Source organism: Myotis lucifugus, unplaced genomic scaffold, assembly GCF_000147115.1.
Source record: "Myotis lucifugus unplaced genomic scaffold, Myoluc2.0 scaffold_516, whole genome shotgun sequence".
NCBI lineage: Eukaryota > Metazoa > Chordata > Mammalia > Chiroptera > Vespertilionidae > Myotis > Myotis lucifugus.
Genome location: NW_005871564.1, coordinates 46,429 through 58,727, shown reverse-complemented (window position 1 = coordinate 58,727; position 12,299 = coordinate 46,429). Strand labels below are relative to the sequence as shown.

The window sequence follows — 12,299 nt, the reverse complement described above, 5'->3', positions numbered from 1 at the left end:
CCCCCTCCCTTGCCCGAATTTTTGGCACCGGGACTCTAGTAGTAATATGAAATAGGATGGCGGGTTGGTGTATTAGTATTGCTGGACATAGCACACAAGGTGGGTTGGCAGATGGTTAAGTCAGAAAAGTAGGGAACAGGTCACAGAATGATGCCTGACTTTATCCTATAGATGACAAACATTATAAAAGGGTTATGTCAGAGCACTCTGGCAAGAAGGTAAAGATAGGATTTTACTGGGTTGATAAAGCAGGCACATAAGTCAGAAGGGTTAGAAATTTATGAGGTAGCATCCAGAAGACATGTTCACTAAATACAGGCCCTAAAGGTAAGAGAATAGCTAAGGATAATTCTCATGTCTTAACTTGAGTGCTCTGGGTGGGTGCTGATGCCCCAACTGAGAAAAAAAATATAAAAAATGGGCCTGGAAAATCTAGACCAATCAGTCTTTAAAACCTTTTTTTCACTATATCTCACTGCATAGATGAAAAAAACTGAGATCAACAGACATTAAATATGCCAGAGTAGGTCACAGAACTTGAGCCCAAGTCACCTACCGCCTAGTCTTGTGCTCCTTACATTAATAGTAATAACTCTTAAAGAGTTTTTACTATTACTATTAAAACTTTGTAGGTTTTATGAACCATGAACAGAAATCAGAAATTTTAAAACTAGAGAATGTCCCTTCCATATATGAAAGTCACTAATAATTAGGGCAGTATTTTTACAAAATAAATTTTAAATACTCACTTCAAATTCTTTCACAAAATAACGGGTTTCACCCTGAATAACTGGTCTGTGATCTAACAGCCTTGAATGAATTTCTCCAAGATCTATAAAGACAAAATAAAATCCAAGGTTAATCCATGTTAAGTGGCACAATCTCTAGCTTGTTTTTACTCTTTCTATTTCCCATAAATATATGAAGGTTAAAATCTAGTTTAGACAATGTATTAATAGGAAATCTTATCCACGGCCAGAAAATTGATACAAGTACTTTTGAGAGCAATTTGGCAGTACCTAATAAAGCTGAAGACATGTATACCTAGCAATTTCATGCCTACCTATGTGCTCTAGAAAAACGCTTACCCAAATGAAAGAGACTCTTATAAATGAGTGTGATGTCAAAAGAAAAAAGGAAACAACCTAAACATATTCATGACAAAATACTATACATCAGAAAATGAATGCACTAGAGTTACATTTATGAACATGGATAAATTCTACAAATATAATGTTGTACACAAAAAAGGTCAGTAGGATAAAGCTATTTATATAAACTTTAAAAATATGCAAAATGATACTTCCTTTTGGGATACATACAGAAGAAATAAAACTACAAAGAAATGTATGAGAAGAATAAATACCAAATTCAAGGCAGTGGTTACCTTTAGAGGGAGAAGAATGCAATTTGAGCAACTACAGAGTGGTCCCCCTTTTTAAAAATTTAATCAATAAACTTAATTTTTTTTATAGCAGTTTTGGGCTCGTAGCAAAATTAAGCAGAAATCACAGAGTTCCATTATACCTCTCATCCCCACATACCCACAATCCCCCTTCTATCAACATACCTGCACCACAGTGGTACATTTGTTACAATCAATTAACCTACATTGACACATTATTATCACTCAAAGTAAATAGTTTACATTAGGATTCACTCTTGGTGTTGAAAAATGTATAATGACATGTACTCAACATTGTGGTATATAGAATAGTTTCATGCTCTAAAAAAACCTCTGTGCTCTATTCATCCCACACAGTGGTCTTTTAATGTTTACTTATTAAGATGGTGGGTCAGTGTTCATTATAAGTCTCTGAACTTTTTAATGGGTCTGAAAAAGACATAATTAAAGAAAAAAGTTCTGAATTTTAACTGTTTTGGGTGAGTCATTCTATTCATTCTACTTAGTAACAACTACATAGTTTAAGGAGTAAACCTCAAAATTCCTGGAGGAGTTAAATCTCCAAATAAGAACATGTGCCATTCATATTCACTCATTGGTATCATCTGTTCCTCAAGTTTCTTATTTTTGCAGATATGCAACAGGGTAAATTCAATTCTCTATTTTAATGAGTTTTATTGGGATACATTGTGGGAAGTATGCTAAGTAAAAATATATAAATAAAAGAACTACTTTTGCTTAAATCATTCAATGGTTCATTACCTAAAACAGTTCTCTGGAAAGATACTAGGAATTAATTTTTTTAAAAAAATTCTACTTAGGTTGGGAAACAGAGAAAATCAAGTTAGGCAGATTCCTTTACCTTCAATCTTCTGGGAGTCTATAGCATACAGACATGAATTGTGAATGCCCAAGTGAGGACTATGCTATGCAGAAATTTATGGACCTTATTTGACAATTGAACTTAGTCACATCTCAAATAACCACCAGTGTCCAGGTAAGAGACAAGATTCCAAGCTCCTTAGAAGCCACATAAGGGCCTCCATGGTCTGGCTCCAGCTTCATCTCCTCACCTGTCAGCAATTCTGAGCTACCTGCAGTTTTCCAAACACACCATGCTGCCTCATGCATCCTTGCCACAGTTCATACTATTGTCATCACCTGGAACCATTCCCCAAAACTGCTCAGACATCGAACTTCTTTAAAATTTTCATTAATTCTACCTAGCTTCCTTTAGGTCTCAAGGAATGTCCCTATTGTATGTTCCCAAAGCACAGTGCATATATTTCCATCATATCACTTACTAAAATCCTCTCTCTCCTCCAGCAAGCATCTTCGAGACCAAATTATTTACATGTCCGGAGTGCATAAATGAATTAACATGTATTTTTCTATGTGACTAAGAAGTCATTACTTAACCTTTAGCGAGATGATTCAATTGTTTGGACGTAGATAGTGATCACTTCTAAAACCACGAATTTAAGATAGTAAAGATTTGGGGGGGGGGGTGCAGAGGGAGAAGATTCTGAAACACACATTACTGTAGAAATTAAGCCACTAACTAGTTTTGTTATAACATTACTAGAGGCCCGGTGCATGAAATCCGTGCCCTTGGGGTGGGGGTCCCTCAGCCGGGCCTGAGCTCTCTTGCAATCCGGGAGCCCTCGGGGGGTGTCCAACTGAAGGTTTAGGTCCGCTCCCCACAGGGAACAGGCCTAAGCCAGCAGTCAGACATCCTTAGCACTGCCGTGGAGGCGGGTGAGGCTCCCACCACCGCCACTGCACTTGCCAGCCGTGAGCCGGGCTTCTGGCTGAGCAGCGCTCCCCCTGTGGGAGCACACTGACCACCAGGGGGCAGCTCCTGCATTGAGCGGGATCAGGCTGAAACTGGCTCTCTGACATTCCCCGAGGGGTCCCAGATTGCGAGAGGGCGCAGGCGAGGCCGAGGGACCCCACCAGTGCACAATCGGGGCCTGGGAGGGACGTGGGAGGTTGGCCAGCTGGGGAGGGACCGCGGGAGGGCTCCAGGGTGTGTCCGGCCCATCTTGCTCAGTCCTGATCGGCTGGACCCCAGCAGCAAGCTAACCTACCATTTGTAGCATCTGCCCCCTGGTGGTCAGTGCATGTCACAGTGACTGGTCAACTATCTGCCCCCTGGTGGTCAAGTGCATGTCATAGCAAGTAGTTGAGCGGCCTTAGTATATCATTAGCATATTACACTTTGATTGGTTGAACGGACGACTGGACACTCAGCATATTAGGCTTTAATTATATAGAATAGGATAATAAAACAAGCGCATTATAATAATTCAGAGTTTATTGGAGTCCCAAGGATTACAAATACGTAAAGTCTCTATAAATAATGTAAACAAATATAAGCTACAGATTTTCACACAGCTACATGGGAAGCATCCTTTTGTTGCTTGATATACAAGATAAAAGATATCATCTTCCGTTCTCCAAAAGTTCATACTCTACTGTGAGAGTTAGACAAATAAACCTTCACACATAGGTTAGGATAATCACTTTAGTGGAAGATCAATATGCTATGGAATTATGGAACAAGGAGGAATGTAGTAAATTGCAGATCTCTCATTAAGTAAGTTTTTTACTCTGGTCTTAAATTTGGAGGCCTTCAATGTAATATGTGAAGCTTTGTATGTCCTAAGGAACAATTTACTGCATTGCAATTTTTCCTATTTATACCTTTGGTGTCAACATTTATATGTTATTCTTCCTCACAACTTATCAAATCATCCCCTTTTCCATCCCTCCTTGTCTCACTTGGACTACATCAACAGTTGGTCACACCTCTCTATAACCCACTCCATACAGCGTCAATTCTCATTATTTGCAGTAGTTATGTTTGTAAAGTTGTCATGAATGCTGAACTATAGAATACTGAACTACTGCTCTTAAAAGAAATATGAGATTAGGTTCCTATAAACGTCTTGTCATATTTTTGTTAACCAAAATGCTATTGGTGTCATATAGGTTTGTTTACCAAGATCCTTGTAAAACACACCAGCCTCAGTGTTGAAGATCTGCTCTTCCAATAACACTTTTTCCGGTATAACTCTTAGCAGGTATTTTTAAAGTTCTACAGCCTCCTGATCTGCAGAACCTGCTTCATCGGCAAGTCTAACATTTTTTCACACTGTACCACCTCTGAGAATGCCAGCCAGCACTAGCCCAGAAGGGTTTAACATTTCCCTGACCCTTGGTAACTGAACTATAGATTTCTTTGGCTTTCAACTTTACACAGTGCTGTCCACTACACTTTCTCTATGGGTCATAAACCCACAAATTTAGCTGCTTTTCCATTGCTTCATCACACCACCATAAATGTTACCTTGGCACTTTCTGAAGTGGCCTCACATACAGATTGATGAATTTTCTTCTTTTTGTCTGGATGGCTGATTAACACAGAACTCACAGCAAACAGCACTGCAGCTCATACCTGAAAGAAACTTCTCCAATACATGTATTGTCTCTCTAAGGCACATCACAGCCTTCTTGTGTTTAGGGCCACTTCAGCACTATACTTGGAAACCACTTTAAACAGCAAAACCAACAACAAAAATTACATAAAAGTGAAAAACATGGCACTAAATAGAGCAAAAAGGACATTTGTTTACTGTAAGAGAGCTGAAACAAAAAGCAGTGGTGTGTTGTTCAAACTCAGCTATTAATGTGCACGCAGGGCAGCTAAATTTTTTTCTCTACTCTGCCTATGTGGGAATGACTATGAAAGCACCACCAACATTGATTTTGGAGTTATGAATTTATCTTAGCAAACAGGCAAACTCACAAATATGCAATCCACAAGCTGAGGACCAACTACTATCTGCCCAAGTGCTTTACTTAAAATACAAATCTAATCACATGATTCTCATACTTATTATTGGATAGTTTCCTGCCATTGAAGGAAAAGTCTTCTATGGTCTGATTTCCATGGAACTCCACCTCATTTCCCAGACACTCCTGCTGTTGTAGGCCCGCATGCCTTTGCTCATGGTGTTCGAAAGTCCAAAATACCTTGCCCTCTTTGTTAACTGCCAATACTTTATTCCTCAAGACGCAGATCAGACACTCCATCCTCCAGGAAGATGCTCCTGTCTCCCAGTCCCCGCCCCTATCACCCACCCATGGGCCAGAAACCCTCAAAGATCCAAGGCCTAAGTATCGAAATCATTTATTTATATGTTTCCCTTTCACTAGACTCTAGCAACAAAATTAAACAAATATCTGTTCACAATTGACAGTCTTCAAATAAGATGAACTAAAAATAGATTTTTTAGAATGAACGGATCCATTGAAAAAGCCAAGGCTGTTCAGACATATTTTCAATTGCAACTCAATTTTGGATTAACTTGAAAAACTTCCCTTGAATTATCTTTTTTTTTTTAAAGTAAATTAAAATTAAAAGTTCTGTACAAAGGATGCAATCAACAGAGTGAAAAGGTAACCCATGGAATAGGAGATAATATATGCAAATCATGTATCTGAAAAGGGGTTAATATCCAGAATAAAGAACCCCTACAACTAAAACAACAACAAAAAACCCAAATTATTTTATATAAAAATGGGCAAAGGACTCAAATGAACATTTCTCCAAAGAAGCTATACAAATAGCCACTAAGCACATAAAAAGATGATGAACATCACTATTTATTAGGGAAATGAAAACCAGAACTACAAGATACTACCTCATACCCATTAGGAGGGACCAGCAGAGAAACAGAAAATGACAAGTCTTGGTGAGGATGTGAAGAAACTGGAATGCTTGTGCAGTTAGTGAGACTGTACTATCATACAACCTCTATGGAAAACAATATGGCGATTGCTCAAAAAATTAAAAAACAGAATTATCTTTGACCCAGCAATTCCAGTGTTGGGTATATACTCAAAAAATTTGAAAGCAGGGACTCAAACATAATGTGCATACCCATATTCACAATAACCAAAAGGTGGAAGCCATAGGTGTCCACCCACGGATAAATGGATACACAAAACGTGGTGTGTATATACACATACATACATACAACAGAATATTACTTAGCTTTAAAAAGGAAATTCCGATACATGCTACAGTATGGATGAACCTTGAGGATGGTTAAGTCAAATAAGCCAATCACAAAATGACAAACACTGTCTGATTATATTTATATAAAGTACCTTGAGTAGTCCTGAGACAGAATAGAATGGTGGCTGCTAGAAGCCGCGGGGAGTGGGTGTTGAATGAGCACAGACTTTGGGAAGATACGTTATGGAGACGGATGGCAGTGACAGTTGCACAATGTGAATGTACTGACACCACTGAACTGTACACTTAAAGATGGTTAAGATAAAACTTGTTACGAGGTATTTTACTACAACGAAAAAAAATGAAGTGGTAGTTCACTAAGATTACACCTATAAACAATTATAATGCAGCCGGAACACCTGTGCCCCGCTCCCGCACTCTCCAACCCTAACAGCTAAGGTTAAAATGAACAGGCGGCATCCGACGGGCCTGCCCCGGGCGGTGCTGAAGGGCTCGGGAGTCCTCCCAGGGCTCCTTCCACACTGCAGGGGGTTAAGGAAGACCGGCGATGAGAGACTGGCAAAGACCCCGTTGCAGGAAACAGGGTGGCGAGCTCTGGACTCTACCTAAATTCGGGTCCTGTGAGAATCCAGGTTACTAGGCTGTAAGCTCCCAGCTCGAAGCACCCGGGACAGAACGGACCTCTGTGCACGTGTCCGGAGCTTGAAGACAGCTTTCAGCTGTGATCTCACTGACTCCCGCCTGACCAGGCGCAGACAGAGCCAGGTGGGTGAAGCCACGACCTCAGGTCCCGCCGCCGCCCCGCGGCCGCCCGGAGGCGCAGCCCGGCCCACTCCCACTCCGTGTTCCGCATCCCGGGTGGACCGCGCGGCCGCGCCCACGGAGGCCCTGCGCCGGGGTCCCGGGCTTGGGGACGGGAGAGGAGGCCCACGTCCAGGCTTTTCCCTGGAGGAAGTAAGAGAGATTGGGCGGGTCGTTCCTAGGAGGCGCCGGGAGCAGAGAACTAGGGGGCGCGGCCACGACCCTGCTCGCCTCGCCACCCCGGGGCAGAGGGCGCCGCCTGGGAGGCGAGGCCGCCCTGGCTCCCACCAGGGCGATGTCCCTTGCACTCCGTACCCTTGATAATGAGGTGCGCCGGCGAGCCCGCGGTTCCCAGTGAGTCCTTCTTCTTGTTGCCGCCCGCCGCAGGGGCCTCACCACCCACAGCGGCCTCCGGCCCGCCGCCACTCATCCCGCCGGCTCCGCCCACCGCGGCCGTGCTGCGCCTGCGCAGACTTGCTCGTCCCGCTTCCCAGGCGCGGGTGCGCCGTCATCAAAGCGCGTCGGGCAGCGCAGTCTACCAGCCCGGGCTCCACTAAGGCCCATAGGGTAACTAGGGGTGTGACCGGGATGAAGCCGATGCCGCCATGCTAGCTTGGGGCAGGTGCTGCCCGGATGGGAAGGTCCCTTAAGTAATTTGCTCAGATCACTTATCAGGCTCATTCGAGCCCATGTGAAGAAAAAAAAGGCTCATTCCAGCCCATGTGAAGAAAAAAAAAATCTGTTCTTGTATTTACAAAATTTCAACCAGCTGTTATATGGGCTAAGTTAAAATGCATGTAATTATTGGAGGGACGGGTTTTCCAGGCTGCTTTTAATTGTCCTGGTCATGAAGAGACATCAACTCTATAAAGCAGTGGTTCTCAACCTTCCTAATGCCGCGACCCTTTAATACAGTTCCTCATGTTGTGGTGACCCCCAACCATAAAATTATTTTCGTTGCTACTTCATAACTGTAATTTTGCTACTGTTATGAATCTGATATGCAGGATGTATTTTCATTGTTACAAATTGAACATAATTAAAGGACAGTGATTAATCACAAAAACAATATGTAATTATATATGTGTTTTCCGATGGTCTTAGGCGACCCCTGTGAAAGGGTCGTTCGACCCCCAAAGGGGTCGCGACCCACAGGTTGAGAACCGCTGACATAAACTTTATCTTCAATTCTCAACAGGTCTTCACGCCTCTTCAAAGTACAAACACGGTGCAACTTTGCGGTGGCTCTTTCTAAGACCCATCTCTTACTAGTAATCTCTCCTTTTCTCCCCCCTCTCTTCCTACACAAGGTTCTCCTGTTTAGTGCTGAAGAAGGCACACAAACCAACATTTAGGGCCTAACTGATAGGATGGAGGAAGGCACAGCACACATGTGGAACGCCTGGGGGTGGGAGATGGCCGGAAAGAACTTCCCAGAGAAGGCGCATATCTTTCATCAAACCCAAAAGGAATAAATGTTAGCCAAGTTGGGTGGGGTGAAGGAACTTGGGGTTTTCTAGCACAGGAAATAACAAGCCCAAAGGCAAAAAGGTAAAAAAATTGATGAATTAATAAATAAATATAAATTTGGTTATTTGCAAGTTGTTGGGTCTGACTTTTAACTTTTCTAGTCTTACTTTCATTTCCCAGCTTTAGCATCAACCTCTAGGAAACATAATTATTCTCCCAATAGCCAGGCACTTTTCTAATTTGTTTTCTTCTACACCTGCAATCCTACATTTCCTCTAAGCTGGTCTTCTTAGTATCTTTGAACTAGTGAAAAACCTTAGAAGGCTTACTATATACAGTGAGGTTGAATGTTTCTCCCACATTAACTAGCTGTTGTTAAAAATGCAGATTATGTTCTGCCTCCAAAGAATTTGTTTCAGTATTTCTGGGTAGCTGCTACCTCCCCTTACCCAATTGCAGATTGATTAGATAAAAGTGATCGAAGAACTCTGGGTACAGTAGTTAAGACTTTGGAACCAAACAGAATTGGGTTCCAATTTTGGCTCTGCCACTCACTTGCAATTCCTTTCTTGTAAAATAAAATGAAATATCCATCTTTTAAGGTTTGTTGTGGTGATTTAAAGGAGATACCTGTAAGACACTTAGTACAATGCCTGACATATAGTAAATGCTCAATAAATGTTATTACAATCTATCTCCTTTTATAATTTGCTCTCGTTCTTCCAATCTGCCTTTACCACCCACCACTATAATATATTGTACTTGTTTAGCACTTTAAAATTTATAAAATGCTGTCACTTATATATCATGTGTTTTAATCTCATTAATCTAGTTGAAGTAGATAATAAAATACACATTTTCAGATGAGTAAGCTGGGAATCAGAGAATATGGTAGAGTCTCTGAAGACAGCTGTGATGATTCCTTCCCTCCCTGTACACACATGCAACATGCTGCTCCTCCCATCAGGATATGAAATTTGCTCCCCCTCCCCTTGAATTTGGACTGGTCGTGTGACTTGCTATGACCAAAAGAACATGGTGGAAAAAGTGCTGTGCCTTAACACAACTGGCAGTTTCTGCCTTTGCTCTCTTGCCAGGGAGTCCAGACTGTCCTGCTGTAGCGAGGCCATCGTGTAGAGAAGCACTAGAAGTTGAGACATCACCTGTAGAGAGACATTCTGTAGGCACCCTACCTGTCAGCACCAAGGCACTGCATGTGTGAAAGAGGCCTTCTTGGAGTTTCAGTCCAGCCATCAGCCAGCTGATGCAGACACATGAATTGCAATGAAGCCAGAAAACTGCCCCATTAACCCACAGTATTGTGAGAGATAATATAGTTTTGTTGTTTCAATCCACTAAGTTCTGTGTATGCCTATTTAAATTATGTCCCCCTCTCAGAGAAAGGATTTAAGCTGGTTTACAATGATCCCTATACTCCCACAAGATGGCACCATAGTTATCGAAAAGCAGACCCATGGTCTTTCAACTTCAAGGCTGGCACATTCCAACATAGCAAAGCTAATCACCTAACAGGTGTTTCTACTGTACCATGACCATACCACACTTATTTCTGCCTCTTTATTTTCAGACACCTCCCTTCCTGAAATGTTTTTTTTTTGTCCTCCCTTCTGCCTATTCAATTTACTAAAATTTCCGTATGTTGTATAGTAAAGAATTTGGCTGATCTTTGTCCCTGGCTCCTGGGAGATAACCTCTAAAGCCTTGAAATTTCCCAAGTAGGAAAGAGAGGGAGGCTGGGGCCAATGATTCAGTCATCCATGTCTGTGTACTGAAACCCTGATAAAAACCTCCTGGACACTGAAGCTGCAGTAAGCTTCCTGGTTGGTACTCACGTATTGATATGCTGCCAGGTAAGGAGTACTGAGGACAAAGAAGCTTCGTGTTTGGGGCCCTCCCAGACCTCACCCTGTGCATCTAGTCATTTGTCTGGTCCTGATTTGTATCCTTTACAATACATCTGTAATCGTAAGTACATCACTTTCCTGAGTTCAATGAGTCAACCTAGTGACTAATTGAATCCAAGGGGGAGTGGGAACCCCCCAAATTTGTAGAGAGTGTGTCGGTAGCACAGGTGGCCTGGGAACCCCAGAGCTTGTGGAGGAGGATGGTGCCCTTCACCTGCCAGGTCTGAGCTAACTCTTAATCTGTGTCAGAATCATGTGGCAGTTGAACAAACACCAACATGGCACTTACAATCTGCCAAATACTGTTGTAAGTGCTGAATTTTTAATTTTTAAAGTTCTTATGGCAGTCCTCTGAAGCAGGGATTATTGTTATCCTTGTCTCACAGGTGAGCAGGGCGGAGGCACAGATAGGTTAAAGGACTGCCCAGCCTTGATCCCTGTGTATGTGTTTAAGTGTAGGTGATGGGTGAGGAGAAAATGAAGGAGATTTGTAGGGAAGGAAAAGAGAAGCCATACTATAGAACAAGCCATATGGGCTTTTCATTTTTTTCATCCAAACACAGTGAACATATATTGAGCATTTTCTACGTGTCAAATGCAGTGCTAGGGGCTGAGATATAACGGTGAGCATGACTGCTCATGCTTCTACTTCCTGGTGAAGTGTATGGTCCACCGGAGGGGATAATATGAAATCACTCACTACACAATTACTTTTCTGCAATTCTGTTGCTGATAGCCTGTAGATACATGTTTTAGCCGTTTGCATTGCTCCGTACATTATTGGGTTGTGTTGTTTTCTGGGATGATCAGGTCCAGTGTACAGTATGCCTCTATTTTATTCCCTCCCTTCCCAGAAATCTTTCAACTGTAGCTCAGATAGGGAGGAGAGTCAGAGAAGGGCCACTTTGGCAGCACTGTTCTGCCTGCACCTCGGCTGGGGTGGGGGCAGCTCTGAGTGTCTCCTTGGTTTCCGAGGCTAAAAAGGTCTTGTATGTTATCTCTTATTGTTTCTGGATTAATGAGACTTTTTTGCATTTTTTAAATAAAACTTTGAGATCACACAGTTGTATACAGAGAGATTTCTTGTACATTTTGCCTAGTTTCCCTCCAATTGTAACAATTTGCAAATGTCCGTATCACAACCAGGATATTGATATTGATACAATCTACCAATCTTATTCAGATTTTCGGTTTTACTTGTGTTTGTATTTAGTGCTGAACAATGTAATCACACGTGTAGGTTTATGTGTTCATCATCACAGTCAAGATATTGAACAGTTTCAAGGATTCCCCCATGGTGCCTTTGTGTAACCACACCTACCTTCCTCTCTGCCCCCTCCCAACCCCTGGCAACCTATATTGTATCCTCCATTTCCAAAATTTTGTCATTTCAAAAATATTACATAAATGTAATCACACACTAAATACTTCTATGGTTTTAAGATTAGCTGTTCTCCTCTTCATAACACTCTATACAACATCATTTTACGGAGATTCTCAATACCAGACCCTATAAACCATAAAATTGTAAAGGGATTTTTTTCAATTATTATACTTGTGAAAATTAAGACACCTAAGTCATGGAAATAATGTGAATTTAGTAGAAGTTCTGACTTCAGGGTTAAATTATTTGCTAATTCTCTATTGAATC

General features: G+C 41.8%; 1 protein-coding gene across 2 annotated transcripts in view; it reads right to left on the bottom strand.

Moving 5' to 3' along the window:
• The window catches only part of BLOC1S5 (biogenesis of lysosomal organelles complex 1 subunit 5), a 46,531-nt gene extending 38,811 nt beyond the window's left edge, over positions 1–7,720 (bottom strand). Inside the window, exons 1-2 of one of the 2 annotated variants that reach the window (XM_006103870.3) lie at positions 7,569–7,720; positions 750–832 (exon numbers count right to left, since the gene is read on the bottom strand). In XM_006103870.3, the coding sequence (XP_006103932.1) occupies positions 750–832; positions 7,569–7,683 (198 nt within the window). In that variant the 5' untranslated portion in view covers positions 7,684–7,720. The remainder of the gene's footprint in view (positions 1–749; positions 833–7,568) is intronic. The other variant, XM_006103869.3, reaches the window with a different exon arrangement.
• Positions 7,721–12,299: the final 4,579 nt, after the last annotated feature.